This window comes from Halichoeres trimaculatus, unplaced genomic scaffold, assembly GCF_033239565.1.
Source record: "Halichoeres trimaculatus isolate MK-OKI-2021-1 unplaced genomic scaffold, fHalTri1.1 fHalTri1_scaffold_3, whole genome shotgun sequence".
In the NCBI taxonomy this organism is placed as follows: domain Eukaryota; kingdom Metazoa; phylum Chordata; class Actinopteri; order Labriformes; family Labridae; genus Halichoeres; species Halichoeres trimaculatus.
This window is the reverse complement of record NW_027437181.1, coordinates 2,187,929-2,211,475: the sequence shown is the minus strand read 5'-3', so window position 1 is coordinate 2,211,475 and position 23,547 is coordinate 2,187,929. Positions and strand designations below refer to the sequence as shown.

Below are 23,547 nucleotides of genomic sequence, written 5' to 3'. Positions count from 1 at the left end.
AAAGGGGCAAGCAGAGAGTGCCATAAAACTGGGGGAAAACAAAAACTGCAAGAGCGGGACATTAATTCTCAGTCAATGCTGCAAATGTGGCTCAAGTTTCACAGAAACAACAAACACACAGGCAGTTAGGCATGCAGACAAACTGATGGGCGGCAGAGGAGACACTTCGGTTTCGATTTCGTTATCCATCACCTCAGTGGATGTAGACATGGGGGACACATTCGTCCTTACACTTCCTTGTGTTTCAGGTTTTTCTGACACTGAACTTTTTCAAACCATTTTAAAAAAAAAAACAGTTGCAAAATCAACCAGGGCTGTTAACGCAGGAGGAACTGGAACAAAATATGGTTAAAGAGCAAAACAGTGCAAACGAATTTCATACCTGCTGAGTGATGTGAATGTTGCAGAGTGTGAAAATACGACAGGAACAAATTGCCAGATTGACTTTACCACAAAACTTCCAAAATGTTCATATGACAAGGGCCTGACAGTCCACAGGAACTCAAAAACTATTTTACTATTGCAAAAAATTAGATTTTAAAACTGGCTCAAAGTGTGGCTAGAGAGTAGGGCTAGGCGATACACCATATTTCAATTCTATGCAATATAAAGAGGGGCTCTATCGTTTTTATCAATGAAGTTCATTTTACGTCTGATTTAGCAATTCATTTCTTCACAGACATGGCACTGTCAAGGTTCCATCCCTTTGTAATGTGTGTGTGTTACACATTCCATTTTCCCGCCTTCAGTGAGTCACATGACCAGCTGCACGGAACTCATGCATCAATCAGTCTGACATCATCACCAAATGCTTCACTCTCAGGAGTGAAACTGACTGAAGTTCCAGAAACGTCTCCTCATAGATGCCTCAATTTTGACCAAATCTCTTTAAAAATGAAATATATTTGTAGTAAATTTTGTCAGAAATCAATCCATGACATTTTTAAAGCTGTATCACTTTTACTTTTTTGTCCAGGCAGCCAAGTGCTGCAGCTTGTGTGGAGCTGGATCTATATTTCCCATTCATTCAAATATAGGGAGCTGAGAGGTCTTGTTTGGGATTCAACGACTTCAAGGGCTCGTCATTCAAAAACTGTTTGAGAAACAACAAATTCATACACAGCTTTTGTAAAGCAGGGTCCACTTTGTCATCTGAGCAAATTTCAAGCCGATACCACTTATGGCCTAGTAGTAGATCATTTTTGAAAAAGGCTCAAAATTGACCATATTTTATTTGCCAGGCAACTGGCAAATTGCCAGTTGCCTGTGATAGATAGGTCAGGGGTGTCTGCATATAATTTGTGCATCTCAATGAGACAAACATTTTGATGTTGGTTTGATCCCTCTATGACAATCCTGGTTTTCAAAGCAACATTTCAAGGCCAAGTTTTAGAAATGTCTCCTCATAGATGCCAGATTTTTTACCAAATCTCTCTAATATGAGATGTTTTTACAGTAAATTTTGTCAGGAATCCATCCATGTAACTTAAAGCTTTACCACTTTAACTTTTTTTGCCCAGGCAGCCAAGTGCTGCAGCTTGTGTGGAGCTGAATCTATATCTCCCATCTATTCTGATGGGGGGAGCTGAAAGGGCTTTTTCGGGGTTCACTGGCTTTGAGGGCTTGTCATTAGAAAACCATTTGAAAAACAACGAATTCATACACAGCTTTTGTAAAGCAGGGTCTACTGTGTCATTTGAGCAAATATCAAGATGATACCACTTATGGCCTGGTAGGAGATCATTATTGAAAAAGGCTCTAAAGTGGCCAATTTGTTTTTTGAAAGGCAAATTGCTGGCTTCCTGTGTGAGATAGGTCAGGAGTGTCAGCATATTTTTTGTGCATCTCAATGAGACGAACATTTTGATGTTGGTTTGATCTCTCTATGACAATTCTTGTTTCAAAGCATCATCTCAAGGCCAAGTTTTGGAAACAACCCCTCATAGGGGCTTATTTGAGGTTCACTGACTTTGAGGGCTCGTCATTCGAAAACCATTTGAGAAACAACAAATTCATACACAGCTTTTGTAAAGCAGGGTCCACTTTGTCATCTGAGCAAATTTAAAGCCAATACCACTTGTGGCCGAGGAGTAGATCATTTTCGAAAAAGGCTCAGGAGTGGCCAGAATTTTTTTTGAAAGGCAAATTGCTGGCTTCCTGTGTAAGATAGGTGAGAGGTGTCTATATATTATTTGTGCGACTCAATGAAACAAACATTTTGAAGTTGGTTTGATCTCTCTATGACAATACTGGTATCGTGACATGGCCTAAAAATATTGAGATATGATTAAAATGCCGTATCGCCCAGCCCTACTAGAGAGAAAAAAAACGTAAAAGAGGTGAAACTTTCATATTAAACTACTTTACAACACATTATGGCTTACACACTCTGTTTACCTTAATGTTGTAGCTCAAACTGAGGTAGTTCTGTATTTGTTTCCCCAAATACTAACTTTACAGAAAAAATCACCAAAACAAACCAAGACAAGCCTGAGTTCTGTCAGAAATTATATGACCCTGGTTTTATATCACCATTTTTTTCTTCCACATGTGGAAAAAAACACTTTTACATATTCTAAATCCAGAGATGTGTGCAGCAGGTATGCAAATTAAACATCAGAGTATCCGTAAAAAAATATCAAGCTATTCTAAATTCTTCATTTAATCCCATACCAAGTCTGTTTTGACCTGTATCTGCTGTGGAAAGGGGAAAAAACACTCCTGTGTGCTTGTTCAGGTAGAAACGTGGGAGACAAAGGGGTGGAAAAAAAGGTCAACATCCGAACACCCCAATCCCCTTTCTCTTTTTTTCTGGTGTGTGAAAAGTCTCTTACTCTGTGGTTTTTCCATAGCTTTTTGCTTATCCTGGTGCTTGCTCCACAATTCTACCCAAGATGCATTGCAAGCAAGGAGAGAAAGACAGAGAGAGAGTCAGAGAGCTGGTTGAAAAGGCATGTATGGTGGATGAGCATTCAAATCAAAACCAAAACAAAGTAAGCATTGAGGATCTGTCGTTACTAAACAGAGGTGTTTTGTAATGTTTGCATGTAGCTGTGCTTTAACCCGGGACGGGATGGAAAACAAAGTTTGTTTCAGTCGGATCCACTACGTGACACAGCTACCAAGGTAACATTACAACACACCCAGAGCTCCTGGCCCTGAGTCCTGGAGAGCCACACAGCGACGCCAGCATCAGCTTCAGACCGCCGATGGCGCTGAGCGCATTTGTCTGGCTCTCCAGAGCACAGGCGAGACAGAGAGAGGGTGAAAGAGAGGTTGATTCGGAAAAGAGCGTGGGATGGGGTTGAGAGGCCGACTAGCCAGCAGGTGGAATGGAGCAGTTGCAGAAGCCGGGATGCAAGTCTCATAGCATTCTGTAGAATTGAAGGTGCAACTTCTAACAAGAAGAAGAAGGGGTGCGGGTAGGACAGGTGTCAGGGTGGTTGACCGAGCCGTCCCCTGTATACAGACCCAGAATGATTCTGTACTCAATCCAAACCATTAACCCAGGATTGTGTTTGAGTCACATGACTCTTCTGTGATCAATAGAAAACACTTTGTTTGGTGAATTTGTCTCTTTGCTGGGACTGTTTACCGGGGAGTGATGCTTCCACCCTCCATGCTGAGAGCAAAGGGAGCTGCCGTTTTTCTACAGCACACCTGGCAGAAACCTGCAGCGAAGACGAGCATCGATTTGACTATCGGTGCACATACCTCTGGTTTCCCTCGTCCTCTACTGCAGATTTAGGTTTTGGAAGACCAGAAATACAAAGACATGCAGAATCAAGGTGCTAAGAGGCTGACGACACAACTCCAAGGAGGCAAACAGGGGATGTGTGAGGGAAGGGGAACAAACACAGAGTCCAGCCAGGGAAAATATTCCAGACATTTTCATTTTCAATCAATTTCTTTCTTAAATTTTCTCTTTAGTTTTCTTTCCTCTAAGTGTTTGGAATATTTTTCACCGGTAAAACTGTCAGGGATAACTGAGGGGATCTTTCTTGAGACGGTTGGAGCAGGAAAAGGGGGAGGGGACTGGGATTAGAGATGATGAGCTGGTAGGAATGGGAGAGGGGACATCTCAGAGTGCACATGCAACTGCAGCGGGAGTGGTGTACACACCAATCGAGGCAATAAAGTTCTCCTCGTTCAGACTCCGGGTGTCAAAATGGCAGGCGCCTTTGCCCGTTGCGTGATGCGGCAGCTGCAGGTGGGGGACGTTGAGGAGGCCCTGAGGTCTGGCGGCCTCCATACGACCAGAGGGACTCTCTTTGCTCCCCGGGCTGCTCGCGCTGTCTGACGGGCTTCGCTTGCGCTTTTCTGGGTCTAACAAGGTTACCAGAATTAGGCGCCAAAGACAGAGTTACAGAAACAGGAAATGAGGAGGTTAAGGGGATCAGCAGAGTCAGAGAAGAAGGAGATCTGGAGGTTGCAGTTAGAGTTAATGTTACAGGAAGTCGGTGTTAGCATGCAGCTTATTGTACAGGTAAGAAAAGGTGTCAGTAGCTCTGCTGCAGCTCAGTTTTAAAGAAAAGAGATGAAACAAACTGCTTTTTTCTACATCACACAAACACTCACTCAGTGTCTCAGTGCACGTACCTTTGGTTTGATAATGTGTGCGAGCTATTTCCAATAAGCTGAAGACGCTGGCCATTCCCCCGAGGCCTGCGTTCGTGTACGAGTGCTCCAGACTGGAAACCGTGCACTTCAAGATGTCCAGCATGCCTTTGTACACTTTCCTGCTCACCTCCTGGGAACGAAACAGCAACAAGGTCAAGAAAGAGTCAAACCAGACAGAAAAATACAGACACCAAAAGTAAGGGCTAAAGACGGAGGATTTCATAAGATGCCAGACAAAAACCTACAGGTTCAAATGTGACTGATTTTAACTCTCAGGAGTAATTAGGGACATTTTTGTCATTTCAGGTGATTTTTTGCTTAATTTGGCCAAAACTTTTCGGGTGTTACTCCAGTTGATTGTAAGATTTGATCATAAAAAAAAAAAAAATCAAATCTTTTATGTTTTTATAGTAGCTTTTTGTCAACGACATTTTTGTCCTCAATAAACCTGAAAGAGTAGAAAATTAAGAATTTGACACTCCAAAAAATAACAATGTATTAAAATACTTTTCTTTACTAATTTTATGTATATGTAAGCTTGAGCTCTAAGAAATATCCCCAGCCTTCCAACATTTAACAAATGGAAAATAACTCATTTTAAGTGAATTTTTAAAAATACAAACAGTGACATCATGGGGTCATAAGGGCATTTAGAGGGTTAAAATAATATAAGAATTACAATTTTTTTATGTGAGCCAGTATAAAGTTTATTGTAAGATTTGAGCAAAAAACAAAAAACAAACAAAAAAAAAAGCAGAAAAAAATAAAAAATGGTATGTTTTTATTCATGCTTTTGTTCTAGGACATTTTTGTCCTCAAAATACCTGAAAGGGTAGAAAATTAAAAAAAATAACACATTAAAATTTATTTTTTTTTACTTATCTTTTGTGTATAAGCCTGATCTCTCAAAAATATCCCTAGCCTCCCAACATTTACCAAATGGAAAACAACTCATTTTAAGTTAATTTTTTAAAAATACAAACATTGAAATCATGGAGTCATAAGGGCATTTAATGGGTTAAAATAATAAAAATAATTAAATAATTTTTATATGTGATCCAGTCTGAAGTTGGGTCGAAGATTTAAGCAAAAAAAAAAAAAAAAAAAAAAAAAAAAGGGAAAAATTCAAAAATGTAATGTTTTTATATGAGATTTGGGTTGAGGGCATGAAAGGGTAGAAAATTTAAAAATAACAATGCACGAAAATAAATTTCTGTAATTATCATATGTGTATGTAAGCCTGATCCCTGAGAAATATCCCCAGCCTTCCAACATTCACTATATGGAAAATTATTCATTTTTAGTGTATTTTTCAAAATATAAACAGTGGCATCATGGGGTCATGAGGGCATTAAAAGGACTAAAACAATTAAAAATAATTTTATTTTTTATATGTGATCCAGTCTGAAGTTGATTGTAAGATCTGAGCAAAAAAAATGTATTTCTGATCTGTTATGTTAGGCTATATACTATATAGTGTATACTATTATGGATGAGGCAGGAAAGTTTGGTTGAGAATTTTAATGTCCCTAGTCAGGATATGTACATTCAGTGGAGCTTATATTTACAAGGCTTTATCAATTGCTGGAAATTCCAGGTGACCCTAAGGTTGAAAAAGATTGCCTTAAAGGGTTGGAAATTGAAGCAGCCCACGAGTGTTAAGCTAAATGTCAGAAATTCATTTTTTCTGGGGCGCAGATGGCCTCTTGGTTTAGGTCGCGCCCCATGAGGTTCAAGTTCAGCCCGTGGCCCGTTTCCTACAAGTCACACCCTACTATTGTATCCACTGTCCTCTCCTTTATCATTAAAAGCATGAAAAGCCCAAAAGTTACATAAAAAAAGAAAGACATTATAGTATCAGTATCAGTGAAATTTAAAGACCTGTTGTCAATCTTTAATCTTTCATGATGCTTAACTGATATTTTGCAGCTGAATGAAACAAAAATGCTAAAGAAACAGCTCTGAGCTGTTGGAGCTTATGAGTAATTGTGTCTGTCTTCTGATGATTTAAGGACAAAATGAGAATCTGAGAATCTGACCGACACAACTTCTCATGGTAACAACAGGAAGAGATAACCAGATAATATAAGAAACTTTTCTGGAGAAAATAGAGAAAAATATGAGAGAAGGTAAATAAATAAAAACAGCAGTTTTGCTGCTAAATTTGATCATCTTTGTGCATCAATCCGCCTCACCACGTCACGTATGATCTCCTGCCTGGCGTCCTCCTCAGACTGCACGGCTCTGTTCAGCTTGGACAGCACGAAGACGCGGAGCTGCTCGTTCTCCAGCAGGCGGCGCACTTTCTTCATGTTGAGCCATCCGACTCCCTGCCCGTCCAGAACACTCTGCACCACCTCCTTCAAGAACTGCTGGTTCTCACTGGATCAGAGTAAACAGCTCAGTCAGACTCAGACAACGACACCGTGCTTCATCAGGAAACTGATAACAGGATGAATTCATCACCTGGTGTTGTTGACTCGTCCCTGAGGAGACGGCGATTCCCTCTTCACCGTCGGGCTGTGCTTGATGACAGAGGACTTCTGGTCGACCAGTGCTCGAGGCGCTCGAGCACCTGAAAGAAGAACCAGAGCAGTGAGGTTTCTGAACGACCACACAGACGCAAGAGGAAACAAAACAGAAGTGTAAACTACGTCTACGTCACTAAACAGAAAGTCAGAGGAAACACACAGAGGCACTGGCTCACCAGGAACTGGGAGAGATTTCCAAACAAGAAGAGAGATTTTTAAAAAGTGAAACATCAGACAGAAAAGAAGAAGAAGAAGAAGAGAGGGCAGGTGAATCACACACCTGGAGTCTACAGAAGGTTATCTACTGCTCTACACACAAACCACTGCAGCTGCTTGAGTCGATCATTACAGGAAGAGAGGTGGAGGAGGAATCAACACACACACACACACACAGGAACACACACACACACAGGAGTCCACATGGTGCTCTTGTTGGTGGCATCACACATTAGCAGCACGGAGATGTGAGGTCGAACAGATGACAGTGTGTCACGCATGTCATGCATGAAAGAAAATAAAAAGAGGGGCAGATGGGACTGACGAGTGAACTGCCTACAACTTCACACACGGGCTGAGAAATCTGAGTCAAAACCCCTGAAATCATCAATGGTTTGCTCCAAAGTCACATGACCAAAATCAGCTGAGGTCCCATCCTTTTTGGTGTGAACCTTGAAGAAAGTGTGTCATGTTTCAGCTCCTCCTCATCAATATTTCATCAGAATGATTGTCTGTACATGGGGCGCATTAAAGGGATAGTTCTGTTTTTTTGAAGTGGGGTTGTATGAGCTCTATGTGACCACTAAGGACATTAGATACAGTAGAAAGTTGTCTCCTCTCCCTCAGTAAGACACAGACTGTAATTGATGGTGACGAGGAAATAGACGCTAACAGGGAGAGACCGTACTAAATTCAAAAGCTATTTTCTCTGCCTACAAGAACTAAAATCAAAGAGTAATACCACAGTTTAAGATTACGCTATATAAAATGTTTTTTAAGTGCATTAAGTCTTCGGAAATATAAACATTTATCTGGACCTAACTAACTGGTCATGTGTCCGTGGATGTTTCCTCTGTATTCCTTTCAGTCTCCATCTGTAGCAGCTCCTCTTCTGTGTACTCCGGTTCATACAGGTATCCTTTTGGTTCCAAAGTGAATGAAACTTCATCGTCGCTGTCATAGTCACTCATTTTGAATTTCCTACGCTGCCTCACAATCCTTAGAGTACAAACAAAAGAATTACGATACTTGATCGAGGCTACAACCGGCGCTCGAAGCATAGCTTGTTTACATTCCCTACAGCTGAAAGGAGGAGGGGGGACGGAGCGCACTAGCGCTGCGCGGAAGGATAAATGACCAGTTAGTTAAGTCCAGATAAATGTTTATATTTCCGAAGACTTAATGCACTTAAAAAATATTTAATGTAGCGTACTCTTAAACTGTGGTATTACTTTTTGATTTTAGTTCTTGTAGGCAGAGAAAATAGCCTTTGAATTTGGTACCGTCTGTCCCTGTTAGCGTCTATTTCCTCGTCACCATCGATTACAGTCTGTGTCTTACTGAGGGAGAGGAGACAACTTTCTACTGTATCTAATGTCCTTAGTGGTCACATAGAGCTCATACAACCCCACTTCAAAAAAACTGAACTATCCCTTTAACTGTTCATCAACACACTTTTTATTACTTTAATATTTTGAAATTAATTAGAGCTTAAGCTGCCAATTAATGATATTAGTACATTCCAGGTAGATACTTTGCAAACAAACCTGAAATATTCCCCTAATGAAAGAACCACTCGTGTGTCTGATCGATCACTTTATCCTTATGATTCGTTTACCGAGGGGACTCCAAAGAAAAAAGGTTAATTTACTGAAACAATTAGATACGAGACTTGACCCAAACTTAACCCCCTCCTCCTTTCATGAAGCTGGTAATTCATTCATATCTTGCTGCCGAGCTGCTGAGTTGATTATTACGACGAGGCACTTCTTCCTTCTCATCCTGTTATTAATAAGGTCAAAGGTGGATCTACTCCATCAACTCCGGACCAAAACTTTCCTTAATGTGGTTTTCATCGTATTATTTCACAGGTTTATTGAATTAAAAGATCAGCCTCGGCAGAAAAATCTCTGTGGGTGCTCACACTAAACCAAGAAACTGAAGCTCCAAACTTTATAAATCTGTCATCAGTTCAAACCAGGGATAGGCAACCTTTTCCATGACTCGTGCCACGTTAAGATACACTCATACCCTAAGTGCCAATACTTAATTCTTTCATAAAATCATCGACAGTCGAAGGAAAGTCTCCTTTATGATTTCCCTGTCAGCGAATGGTTTTTCATGCTTCACCATGCAGTGAGAATCGGTCAAACTTCCCTCCGTTGCCTGGTTTTTAATAGGGGTGTAATGATCCATCGATATACATCGATACATCGATTGGTTAAGCAATGATCCAATCACATCAATAGAAAGTCTAAACATCGATCAACATCGTGGTCTTTAATGTACGCCTTTATTTTGGCGTACTTTATTTTGGCATACTTTATTTAGGCGAACGTGTAGCAAGACGCTGTTAGCATCACAGAGCTAAAAGGGAGCCAGAAATATCGGCCAATCATAAAATAACTCTCCTGTATCCGGGTAAGATACGGTCGACCTGACTGCAGAGGATGCAGGCTGCACACAGGACAGGAGTGCAAAATCACACGACTGCAGTGAGTTATCTCATAATTTGATTTTGTATCGCACTGATTCATGAAATTTCATAAAGTTAAAAAGTAAAACGGCGAGAGCTTAGTGTCATTCCTCCTCCACATCGACTGGAAACATTAAACTAAAGCAAAGTCTGATCACACTGACATACAAACTGTTATCAGGCATCACAGTAAAAAAAAAAAAAGTTAAGTTAGTTACGTTGATAGTTCTAATTTTGAACAATAGAAATGTTTGGGTTTAATTAAAATCAAAGCTTCAAATTTTTGGTTTGATAGAAAATGGTCAAATGTCGGAGGTCAATAAAGTAAAAAAATAAATAAATAAAGTTTGTGTGATCAGTCATTTTTAATTATAGTGCTGCATCATTACTTGATATAATAAACAAACATTACAGAATAACAGGTAATTGTGGGGGCAAAAAAGCACCTCACCTGAATTTAACCAGTTTTAATTTTAAAACATAATTAGATCATACAGATGGCTATAATCCTCCACAAACTGTCATACCCAAAGGTCAGCACATCGTTCCACATTTCAGTAATAAAACGATCAAAATTGTTTTGTATTTCTTTCTTGCCTCAGGTGAAATGTTGCTGATTGTGTTCAGTGAGGACATAATATCGTCTTAAATCAATCGAAGGCCCCTGAATCCGATCGTATCGTATCGTATCGTGACAGACTTTGTGATATCGGCAAATATCATATCGTTGTCCAAAGAATCGATATCGTATCGTATCATCATGAAACTGGTGATTTACACCCCTAGTTTTTAATGGTGCAGAAAGTTTTGAAAGTGTTGCTCTGTTTAGCATACTTGGCTAACGCTGTTTTCATGTCTGGTCTAAAAAAGACGCTGCAGGAAAAACAGTGAGAGGCCTAGCATTAAACGCTGGTTTCATGAAATGTCTGTGTTTCTTCCCTTGGAAAAAATCACTCACACCCTGAAAGATAAACAAGATCTGTTTCACAGCATTTGGGAGCCTTTTATTCAATATCTTAGGGACAATGACTTGTCCAGTTTGCTCGAGGAGGATGGGGGGAAAAGATATACACTGCTGATTTCTCTACAGAAGGAAATGTTCCTTTGACCATGTACTCTCGAAGTGAAAATAATTAAAATATGGTTTAAATATTACACTTTTATGTTTTACATAAATTAATTCATATTTGTATTTGCTGTACTGATCTTTATTATTGTCCTTTTTATTTTTATTATTATTTTATTTTATTTATTTATTCACTTTTATTAACAGGGTTCCTACAGCTAAAGGCAGGTTCAATTTAAGACATTTTAAGACTTTTTAATGACGTTGGAAATCAAATTTAAAAACAAGTCGACAACGAACCACAATTGAAACAATCAAAACTAACAAACAAAAACACCACATGAATTACCTGGGTTAGAGGCAATTTTAACCCAATGTTTATTTTACATAAAACATCACTTTTTACCTTTTTTTAACCCCGTTTTTACAACTTTATGCCTTTTTGCCCCCATCTGCTGTCACAACCATTTTTGGAATTTTTACAGGTTTTTTTTATTTAATTTCAAATTTAATTCTCAATTTTGCTGCCATAATCAATTTTCCTAAGCCACTTTTGGATTTTTTGCCAATTTTTCCTAATTTTTTTCTCTCTCCAGGCACCATAGGTAGAACCAAGACATGCGTCTGCTTTAAAAGTTCCTGGTGCAACCACATCACCGTTTTCTTAGTTCCTATTGTGATCACACAATGTTACCACGAGAGTAAATCAGGAAATTATTTCGTAAAATAGATTACTTAGGTTACTCAATATTTTCTTTACTTCAAACTAACATAAATCTTACCAATGTGTTCAAATTTTTAAGACTTTTGAAATTTGGATTTAAGACTTTTCAATGCCAATTCAGGCCTTATTTTTAGAATTATGAATTCAATGCCTTTTATGACTTTTCAAGGATCTGCAGGAACCCTGATTAAGTTAAGGATGGGTCAAAATGTTTTATAATGTAAATGTCAAAAACTCAATAAACACATTGTTTAAAAAAAAAAAAAAAGACGCTGCACACTTGGTGTCCTACAAACCACACTTTTACAGCAAAGAGGGGGCATATCCCCTGATCTTTGTCAATCTCTGGCAATAAATCTGTACTCCCTGGTCCAGTTATGTCGGAAAGAACGACTGGAACTTGGTTTGTTTGCCATGATAACAGTAACACCGCTAAATGGACTGCGGTTGCGAGCTAGCAGACTGACCTTCCAAGAGATTTGTGGTAAAACAATAGCAAGTCACCTTCGCAAACTTGTAATGTCATGATTCAAATTTAGTTATAATATTTTAATAGTATAGTAGTTTTGTTGTTGTTTATTTATTTTGTACTCTGCCTCTCTGTAACTGTTGTCTTCATGCCAACATAAATAGCCTCACCTGCCAGCTATGACACCCTAGGTTGCCAACCCCTGGTTTAAACTGTTCAAACACGCAAACACTGACCAACATGTTGCATGAATGACAGAAAGGCAGTTGACATTTTAAGACACTTCAGAAGGAAAACATGTACCCAGGACAGGAGTGAGTCGTGATTTTCCAAAACTCAATAAATCATTAAATAACAAAAATATCTAATGGTTCGTGTGACTAATATTTCATGGTAAAAATGTTATAAACGTCCATAATATCACATTTAAATTCCAATCCATATGAGATGGTGTAGGTGCCAGTTGCTGGTGAAACAGGTGCAGCACTTTGAAAATTAGAAACAGAGAAAAGCAAAAACAGAGGCTTTTGCAGCACTGAAGAGTTTTGGAGGGAACTTCTACCAAAATCTGAACAAAAATGTGACGTTACGAACAAACTTTGGTCGGTAAAACTAAAACATATTTACAACTTTGATCTAGGGATGCACTGATATGAAAATTTTGGCCGATTCCGATATCTGATATTGCTGTTATGGCCGAGAACCGATATTTATTGTTATCAATATTGGTAAAATACAAAAAATAAATTGAAAAATCTTGACACAGATGATGTGTCGCCATAGTTCAGAGAGAAAGAGTGGCACCATTGTGAGAAAAGACGATACGGATCATGGAGAGGATCAAAGGATGTAGCGCCTGAGACAAACACGATCAAAAAGGAGTTTGTTTTGTCTGTTTTTGGATCAAAAACAGGAAGAGAGACATAAAAGAAGAGAGTCCACTCTTCTCAGGTAGTTTTAGTGTTCACACAGTCAGAGAAAACAAGATTATTTGGGTCTTGAAAGATCGTTCAAGCAGCTAATGAGTAAATATTTAAACATGACCAACACTGGCTGACACAGATGGTGATATCGATACGGATATATCGTGCATCACTAATTGAATCCTTTATATTTCTTATTCAACTTGATAACGAAAATGAAAAATAACGAAATGATAACTTTATAACACTTCTACAAGGCTTGAAGTTGAATCAATCAGTCAATACTCTGCTGGGATTGTAATAGTTATATAAAGACATGTTATTCCTGTAAATTCATGAACCAGATATACGCCCCTCAAAAAAAATAAATAAATAAAAAAGTATGCTAAATCAGGATATTGGTTTAAAAAAGAATCACAAAAAGATTTTTTCCAAAACCGTTCAGCCCAAATGAATATTTAAATCAATATGTGACATCTTATTGTAATGTCCCTTAAAGAAGCAGGAACCAGAGTTTAACCTTCAGGTTTCTCAGCTGCTGCTGCTCCACGCCCTGATGACTGACTTCTGAAAACACAGATTCAAAGACATTTCTCTCCACGTTTTATTACTCCCTGTTTTTTCTCCAGAGGATCAGAGTACGGAGGAGGAGCAGCCTCCTACAAGACGAGAACACAAAGCTTTTCTGATGTGACATCTATGATTACAGGCTGCTGTGTTTATTGCTAACTCTGGGCTGTAAACGAGGTTACTTTGATTGTACACCTCGCACTGTTTCAGCATGTTTCACTCTGAAATCTAACGACGCAGAGCTCCTCTTCCTGCTGTATTCAGATCACGTGTGTGACAGACTCAGCACTCCACACTGAGAGCCTCTTCTGGGGACAGATTAAGTCGACCTTAGGGAAACGTCTTACACGTCTTACAAACTGTGTTGATATAAAAAGTGAGATCTCAGTTGGAGAGAGTTAAGTTGCTGTAAACAAACAGCAGGAGCTCCAGGTGAGTCTCTGGCTTTGTTCTGCTGGACAGCCTGCAGGTGTTGGCCCGACCCCAGCTCTTAGAGCTAGCTTGTCAAAGCAGCTAGATGAGCTCAGTGGGTTAATGCAGGATACTGCTATTTTAGATGGTCGCTGATCTTAGGGATCAAATGATTGGTTGACCTGAGTAACAGGGGATAGTAGGGAAGCCAATCTGGACTCCACAGACGGAGCCAAAACAGGCTTTGAGGTGAGTTCGCTACCTGGGCAGCTGGAAGATAAGTTCTAAAAATACCGGTAGACTTTATAAAAAGATTATAATAATAAGCCCTTTAGAAAAAAAATGAGCTCTATTTAAGTTTAATCAGATCAGGCTGAAAACGAAAGGAATAAATCCAATCAACACACGTTCCAGTACTCCTCGTTAAATAGTCACAAGAACAGTAACATTCACAAAGACAAGATATCACATATTCATTTCTAAAGAAATAAAATCTACGGTTTAGTTTATGAAAACAGGTTTTGCTTCTTCATATTTTTGGGAAGTATTTCAAAAATAAACTTTATATCCTGCTTTGTTTACCCAACCGCCTCCTACGCTAACAGTGGCGACTATTTTGGCTAAAGTTCAGTCTGTAGGAGTCAGAACGTGAAAATTTGCTAAATCTGCAGTTCGCCAAAAAAACGAGGATGTCTTACTGATCCAGGTAAATTTCCCAGTATGCAACAGACCAGTGTGCCTGGCATACTGTTTCCCACAATGCACAGTGCTAATGTTGTTTGTCCACCATCTACTGGAATGAGTCGGCATTACAACTACAATACAACAACACTAATGCTGGATGGTCCGTGAGGTAGAAGTAAAGTGATGTGGAAGAAACAGGAGTAAATCTTGTCGCTTCTATTTATAACAGAGGTGTTTACTTCTACAAATTCATTAAAGCTCATATAAACCACTAATTCACTGTTTTAAACCGTTCATGGATTGTAAGGAAGTGTTTTTTTATCCATCAACTGTAAAATTAAAAAGTCAATCCTTCCAGATTTGTTGTAAATAAACAATACAACTTTTGGGTGTGCTGCACGTGGCGCAACAGTTAGCACTGCAGCCTCACAGCATGAAGGTCCCCGGTTCGATTCCCTGCTTGGCCGGTGGGCCTTTCTGTGTGGAGTTCGCATGTTCTCCTTGTGCATGTGTGGCTTCTCTCTGGGTCCTCCAGCTTCCTCCCACATAGGGCTGAACAATTTATCGTTTTCAGATCGAAATCGCAATTTTAGACAATGCAATTTTGAGATCGCCAAAGCAGCAATTTTTTGCAGCGCTCCTGACTGACCCAGAATCTGTTGTGTCAAGTATGATACACATTCTGTTTTACAAATCTGTAGACAATCTATATGTTAAAAGTGCTGGTAAGCAGGTCAACAACACAAAGCCTCTGTTTAGGAGTAGAAGCTGATGAAAACAGATTATTTATCATCACTATTGATGATTAAAAAATCGTGAATTGCAAGATCTGCCAGAAAAATTAGATCTTTTCCTAAAATCGTTCAGCCCTACATGTGAATATCCCAAAGCTTGATTGGAAGAAAATCGTGAATGGAATTGAAATCACAATATCTGCCAGAAAAATCGCAATTCAATCTTTTCTTCAAATCGTTCAGCCCTACTCCCACAGTCCAAAAACATGCTCATGGGGTTAACTGAACACTCTAAATTGTCCCTAGATGTTAGTGTGTGATTGGCTGGCGACCAAAAATAAATCCATCACCTGTCGCTCTGCTTTCAGAAACTAAAAACCAGAGTAGTATACTACAAAACAGACCCCAAAGAGCAGTCTTACTACATACTAAATGCAAAAGCAGTAGGAAGTATGCAGTGCCTACTACATACTACATTCACATGTAGTAGGTGGTTTGAAAAACAGACAGTTCCCATTTTTTGAGTCAAGCTTTGTAGCCTGGGATGCTATTGTGCCATGTTATATTATCTCAATATATTATTATTATTATTATTATTATTATTATTATTATTATTATTATTATTATTATTAATAATAATAATAATAAGAAGAAGAAGGGTTTTTTTAATTATTTAATCTACAGCCTATATTAGGGACTATTTCAGGTGCATTATGGGAGATTGGTTATTAGAAGAGGTGGCCAGGCCTTTTCTGTCAGAGTTTTCTGGAAAAAAAAGATTCTTAAATAGATTAGATTGGCAGAGTCTTTATCCTCTTTTAAATCTCTATTAAAAACACTTTTTTTTAATCAATGCTGCAATAAATTCCTCCTCTGGTAGTATCACAGGCAGGATATTTAATCTTTTACCTAATTTCTTTTGTCAGTTGGCGGTTTTTAATTTTATAAAAAACACTTTGTAAGCCTGTTTTTAAAAGTGCTTGATAAATAAATTTTATTATTTTTATTTTATTAAAGGTGCTTGGTTTCATTAAAGCTGCTGATGCTGCTTGGGATAAAAAAATACTAGTTTTATCTTTTAGCTTCTTCTCCTGTAAATGTGAAACAGTGTTTGAATCTCTGAGAAATGTCTGGTGTTAGAAATTATTTGTTTCCTTTGGTCATAACATGCATCTGTATACTTTTTAATATGTTTCACCACCAGCTGAACATTACTCACGGGAGCTATAATTTCCTGTTTGTTAGCGTAGCAGCTAATCGAGTTTTGGAGCTGCACTAAAGTCCTCTGAGAAACTGGTTTTGTTTGTGTGTCCTTGGTGATTGTGCACAGGAAACCAAACTAGTTTTACCCCCGAGGGGTTGATGAATTATTCAGCTCACAGCTGAACAAAAATGTGTATGATCTGAAACGTAAAACCTGCGGCAACATCGAGGATGCCACAAAGGACACAAGCAACCACAAGACTGATTGACTGTTGCTGATGAGAAATATATGATCTAAACACGCCACTTCCTGTTATTTACTCACGTTTACACACAACCACACAAAGCTTCTTGAGTAACCAGTCTGACCCTGCCTGAAACGCTCTGAATATCAAACACGCTGCACCCTGGAAGTGTTAATCTGAACAGCTGATCTGCTCTGTAGTCACTGCTCTTTGTGCTCTGCACAATTACCGCCTGATTGGGCCCAACCCCCGTTTGTGCTCAGCTGGAGGACGCGATGCAGCAACACACAAAAGATGCTGCTGGATTAGCTTTTTCCTTTCTTTATCTCAAACAGCTTCTCAGACTTTCGGTGCATTTTTGTGCCGTTTTATTTCCTGATGACTGTAAATCTTTATGAATAAAAGGAAACTGAATGCTGTGGAGTGCAGTCACAGTTAGTCTGAGGCAAGGGGGACAGTCACTATGAATGGCAGCGTGATCAGACAACAGACTCAATGCTCCACTGGATCTTTGATGACACAACATGGTGACTGAAAATGAGGAGAGACAGAAGGGGATGCTGGGAGATGTAGTTGACTGGCTTGGAGAAGCATGCAGCTCACTCAGTAAAAGGGCAGAACCCACCTTCTCCGCTCCCCGGGCCGGCCTCTGTAATTATCTCCATTAGAGAATTTAGCCCAAATACTGCACACAAAACCCAAAATTAGTGCCGAGGAAAGGTGGACAGAGAAAGGGACACCGGCCCAGACACAACCAGTCTGAACATCAACCCAAAAACAACACACATGCATACACTCAATGGCGCCATAACAAAAACAATCAAGGAAATTAAAAAAATTAAAGGAAGAAAATATGAACGGATGAAGTTTTCTGTCCTGAATGACATGTCTGAAAACACATTTAACATTTATGGCAGGGGTCTGCAACCTTTACTTTCATAGGAGCCATTTTTCCTCAGCTCACCTGGATTAAAGTCATTCAGGAGCCACAAAATCTACTTTATATTAACCATAAAGGCTGATGAGCATGAAAAAATCCCTAAACAGATAAAAATCTAGAGAATAATTATCTGAACAAGATGTTTTTTTTTGAGTTCATGAAATTGTGCATGTGATGTCTATTTATTTTTATTTTAATAAATTTGCAAAAAAAAAGAAAAAAAAAAAACAGTTTTGAAAATTAAAAAAAAAAAAAATTGGAAATTCAAAAAATTTCAAAAAATAAAAAAAAAACTGAAATCAAAATTTTTGGAAATTCAAAATAATATAAAAAAAATAATAAAATCAAAATTTTTGGAAATTCAAAAATGTTAAAAAATAAAAAACCTACAATCAACATTTTGGGAAATTCAAACATTGTCAATAATTAAAAGAAACCTGAAATCTAAATTTTTGGAAATTCAAAAATTTTCAATAATCAAAAAAAAATGAAATCAAAATTTTTGGAAATTCAATATTTTAAAAAAATTAAAAAATTATAAAATCAAAATTTTTGGAAATTTAATAATTTTTAAAAATAAAAACCTTAACACTAAATTTTTGGAAATTCAATTTTTTTTTACAAAAAAAAAAAAAACTAAAACCAAAATATTTTGAAATTCAAAATTTTGAAAAAAAAAAAAACGACTAAAAACTAAAATTTCAAATTTTCAAAATTCAAAATATTTTGAAAGAATACTATTAATAACTTAATACATTGCTAACTTTGCCCAACTTGTCGTTTTTTGTTTTTGGAGGTGTAGGAGTTGACGTAAAGTGGTGGCAGACTTAATTGCAAGATGTGATGCATATCTAGTTTAGTTAGATGAAATGTTAACACAGGTTATATTTAGTGTCAGTGTCTTTGATCATCAATACCCTCTGTAAGAAGAATAAAAATTCTTTATTTTCATAATTTTTTTTAAAGCTACAAAGAGCCACTGCAGAGGATTCAGAGGGCTGCATGAGGCTCCAGAGCCACAGGTTGAAGACCCCTGATTTATGGGACTAAGTAGGAGCTGTGAGGAGCTCATACTTTACTGGATTAATGCTCAACAGTTCATCTCAACAATACAAACGCAACTTCAGGGGATGGATGGAGTAGAAACACAAAAGATTCATGACACACAATAAAAATACTTCATAAGAAAACCTCTTTTTTAGCTTTAAATGTAATGATCAACCTTTAAAACACTCAACGATGGAAGCCACCAGACAAGAAAGCAAGACGTTAAACAGAGGGGAGGGGGGACAGGTGGGAAACAGTTCACTCAACTTCCTGTGAACATCAGTTAGAGATTTACTGACATCCTAAGGATGTGCAGATGCAACACCTGACGTGTGCATCAGAGCGCGTTAAAAAGACTCCACCAGTCACACAGAGGGGAATGACGGGGGCAGAGAGGGGAGCTTTGATTGGCGTTAGAGGAGGACGGTCTATCTTAGTCTTAAGCTGAGAAACAGGGTGTCAGATAGGTGTAAGTCACTTCAGGGAAAGCTAGTGAGGGGCTAGCACAAACTCTCACAGCAGACAGAACATACCCGGGCTGTCAGGGGTATCTGAATAACAAAGACAAAACACATCAGAATCAAAGGAGCAGAACATTTTCCATGGCAGCTATTCCACGCGGGGTGGAGCTATTGAGTAACATTACCATGCTTCACCTTTTTCTCTCAGTTCAAGTGAAAATCCAGATGAAACACTTTCCTATTTATACATAGATCCCTGTGTTTGTAACTATTAACTTTAAGAGTGCACCTGTTTAAAGCTCAAATCTGTTTCATTTTAGCTAAAACAAAGAATCCTGCAGTCAGTGTAGACCAGTGGTTCCCAAATTATTTTAAAAATACAGAAAAAACAGAGGTAAAATCTTATACAAAACCATGCAAACAGAAAATATTTCATCAGTGACGAAGCTTGGATAAAAACTAGGTATTGACTGATATGGGTTTTTTTCAGGGCCGATACCGATACCGATAATCGGTGGTCAAGAAAGACGATAGCTGATATTTGGGTCGATATTTATTTGCAGTAAAAGTGAAAATATTGGCGTCAAAATTTGGGATTTGTTTGAAGCCCAATAAGCATGTGTTTATCAAACAGTTCCCAGGCTCAGCAGCTGTCTTAGAAAGTTAAATGAAAATTTGAAAAGAGAAATAGCTCCCTAAAGTTTTCTACCGTAAGTCAAGTTTTCAGATGCTAGAAGCGCAGCTGGATTGGAGCAAAAAATAACACCGTCTTAGGGCCGGGTCGCTGTTTTGATTTTGTTTTGAAATTAAAAATAGAGTCTGAGAGAATGGAATTATCATGGGATTTTTGTTCTGTTCGTTTTTGGTTTATATCATTTTCGGAAGTTGTGACTGTTTTCTCAGGGAGGCCATCACCGCGCGGATCTTGAAACCTGTTCACAGAGATAGAGAAGGCGATTTACAGTGAGTGACATATAACTAGACCTCTATGGCTGCACTAGAACAACACGCTGATGTTATTAAGCAGTTGTTCGAAGCTGGTAAGACCCACACAGACATTTTGGAGACGTTGCAGGGCATGGGTGTCCGGAGATGCTCTGCAATGAGTGTCGGACGTGTCTGCATCCAACACAACCTCAGGCGGAAACGTCACGTTACTGAAGCCTCCGAAGTGTGACACGCTTCCCCTCTTTAAAAAGCACGTACACGTCCGCCATCCTTGAACATTAACTAATAATAACTGTAAAACGTTAGCTTTTGTGCTGCTTGATTCACCCATCAATGAAATCACCCGGGAGAGACTGACTGACCTTCCCGAGGAAAGAAAAAGTCAACAACTCCTGGCTCACAACACATCAAAAATGTTACAAAACAAAAACGAATAGAACATAAATCCCATGATAAATCCATTCTCTCTTACTCTATTTTTAATTTAAAAACAAATCAAAAGAGTGAAAAATAGGCCGAAGAACGAATGATACACTGATCTACCAGATACTGAGTCACGTAAAATCAATTGGTGCCATGTTTATGTAGCTTTGTGACTGTGAGGGAGTGGGAGAGTAGGAGATTTTCCATGCTGGACATGAACACAGCATTACAAGGTTATATATTGAAGAACAAATATGTTAAATTGAAAAAATATAAATTTTATTGTTACACAAATTGATATTTTTTACCACATAAACACAAGAAAGTACCAAAAATTGGTACTGTTGAGTAACGGTAATGGATTGCCAGGTACTGGGCAACGGTACCGTATCAATTCAAAGTCAAGAGGAGCGGTCGAGGTGATCATAACGTCAAAGATCATACACGCTGTCCGTGTGATTGTGCAAAATACAGTTTGCTAGTGTGACCACATCCTTTAGTGTATTATCAGCTGGCGGATTAGATTAAAAAAAAAAAGACTGATGCCGATATGCTTCAAAATGCTAAATATTGGCGCTGATGATCGGTCTATCCCTAATAAGAATAGTATCAGTGTCAGAAAATAATTCAGAATATAGAGAAATATACTCACACAGATGGCCTAATTTCCTTTTTTTTTTACTTTTTCTATTTTTGGATTGGTCTATTCTTGTATTCCTGTATTTCCGTTTTATTTTGCTGATTTTAGTAGTTTTTTTTTTTTTTTTTTTTTTGATGATTTGATAGGTGTTATTGTTGTTTTATCCTGTACAGTGTCCTTGGGTGTTTTGAAAGGCGCTTTTAAATAAAATGTATTATTATTATTATTATTATTATTCCCACAGCAGGGGGGAGCAGACTGAAACACCTGAGAACCACTGGTCTACAATTCTTTCTTTTTCTTTTTTTTGTTTTATTTAAAAGAAAACATCAAGATCTACTGTTCCTAAAATTTCCCGCTCTAAAATGACACCAGGCTGCACGTTCAATCAATGTTTAGAAAGTTAGAAAGATAACTCCACTTGTGCCAAATCTGATCAAATCCCTGACAAATCATCTCATGAACCAAAGTCTGACAGGAAGGATCTGCTGCTGATTAAAGAAGTAAAACCATGGCATGATTCTTGTTTTCGAGTGGATTTTCCTGTTACTCCTGAGAGAAAAACTTTGATATATCCTCAATACTCTCCTTTCAAATAGTGCCATATCTGTTTGGCAACACAGCAGGAAAACGTCAGGCTATTAAAAAAAAAAAAGCAGCTCTACAAACCTGCTTGCTCCATTTCCTCCTCAATATCAATATTGAAATATTCTTACCCCAAAAACAAAAGATAAAAAAGAACAAAAGAGAAAAAGTAAAGGAATTAAATCATGAAAAACAGAAATGAAGTTATAAATTTACTGGATGGTTTTCTGTTTAAAAGTTAAAGTTTGTAAAGATGCCACTCGTTTCATTACCAATGGTTAAATTATGAGGGTTTAAATTACAATGTTTGAGTTTTATCCACATATTTACAGGATGAAGAAGGGAGGGAGGTTTTAATAAAATGTTGATGATGATGAAATCAATATTTTCTGGTGAGGTTTTTTTCTTTAACTTGAACAAATTACATTTAAATTCATGTTTGAATGTTTTTACAACCACACCAAACGACCGGGACAGACAGTAAGAGGACTGAGACACCACGTCAATGACTTGGGGAGGGGCTGTAGTGCTGTCCTACCTTTGAGGCTGGGGAAAGGTGTCGCTTTCTCCCTCGCTGCCTTGTTGGGAAGAGCCAGATTGGACAGACTGAAACTGGTGCCGTGGTTTTTGTACAGATTGCCTGTAAATAAACGAGAAAAATAGGAATAAAAGTATGGATATGAGTGTTAGAGAAGCACATGTTCATGCACATGCACACAGGAATATATCAGCCTCTGCAGCAGCCTTTAAACTAAGTGTTTCATCATCACCCACATAAATCAGCCCACTTTCCATGCTGTGCCATCTGGGCCTAGCTGAAAAGACACCAAATGGCATTCAAATCCTCTTACTGGCAAAAGACATGAGTCCTCCGAGCCCGTCGTTGCTGCTGTTGGAGATGGTGGAGTTTGGCGAGCTGTTGCGTGAGTCTCCCTCCCCGTCAGACTCTCCGGGGAGCCTCAGGCTGCTGGGACGTAAAGGACGCTGTACCCTGAGGAGACGTTAAAAAGTTACAGAGCAAACCCACGACATACGTATGAGCTCATCTTTAAGGGAAGTCTGAAGCATTCACACAACAACGACACATAACACCACCAGAGATTCAAGACCACCATGAATGGAGCGATTAGCAGATCAGACATGCTGGGTTTGGGTACAGATTGGCATTGCATGGTTTGGTCAGAGAGCCCGTTTGAATGATGAGTGTGCATTCATTCAAGTGATGAACAAGTTTAACACACTTGTTGCCATTGAGGTTCTGGTTGAATCGAGGGGTGTATGACTCCACTTGCTCCTCTGCATCAGGATCATCCTCTGAGGGGAAGCCATACTGAGGCTCAAAGTACGGGTTATCATACTCCTGCTTTTTGCTGCCTTGCTCCACCAGGCCGGCGTCAGCTGCAGGTCTGAGGAACGGCTGACTGCCCAGAGCTGGGACAGGGTTCTGCAGAGCTGCGCTGGCTGAAGCTTCGATTTCAGGAATGTCCCCTTGGTCCTGAAAGAGGATGATGACACAGATTAACCAGGAACGACAACATTTCTCCTCTTCATAGACAACCACAGATTATTTTTCTGTTAACTTAAAGACCCTGTGAGGAGGATCTGTTTAAGTTAAACTAGAAATGGAAATG

The 23,547-nt window shown here is 38.6% G+C and overlaps 1 protein-coding gene across 22 annotated transcripts in view; it reads right to left on the bottom strand.

Moving 5' to 3' along the window:
• madd (MAP-kinase activating death domain) overlaps positions 1 to 23,547 on the bottom strand; it is an 83,542-nt gene that overhangs the window by 24,579 nt on the left and 35,416 nt on the right. For 11 of the 22 annotated variants that reach the window (XM_074665759.1, XM_074665756.1, XM_074665752.1 and 8 more), the window contains 9 exons: positions 23,158 to 23,411; positions 22,768 to 22,907; positions 22,455 to 22,556; positions 17,498 to 17,557; positions 7,087 to 7,195; positions 6,816 to 7,002; positions 4,600 to 4,750; positions 4,123 to 4,326; positions 2,835 to 2,885 (listed from right to left, as the gene is read on the bottom strand). In XM_074665759.1, coding sequence (XP_074521860.1) covers positions 2,835 to 2,885; positions 4,123 to 4,326; positions 4,600 to 4,750; positions 6,816 to 7,002; positions 7,087 to 7,195; positions 17,498 to 17,557; positions 22,455 to 22,556; positions 22,768 to 22,907; positions 23,158 to 23,411 — 1,258 coding nt within the window. The remainder of the gene's footprint in view (positions 1 to 2,834; positions 2,886 to 4,122; positions 4,327 to 4,599; positions 4,751 to 6,815; positions 7,003 to 7,086; positions 7,196 to 17,497; positions 17,558 to 22,454; positions 22,557 to 22,767; positions 22,908 to 23,157; positions 23,412 to 23,547) is intronic. The other 11 variants (XM_074665750.1, XM_074665768.1, XM_074665766.1 and 8 more) reach the window with 4 other exon arrangements.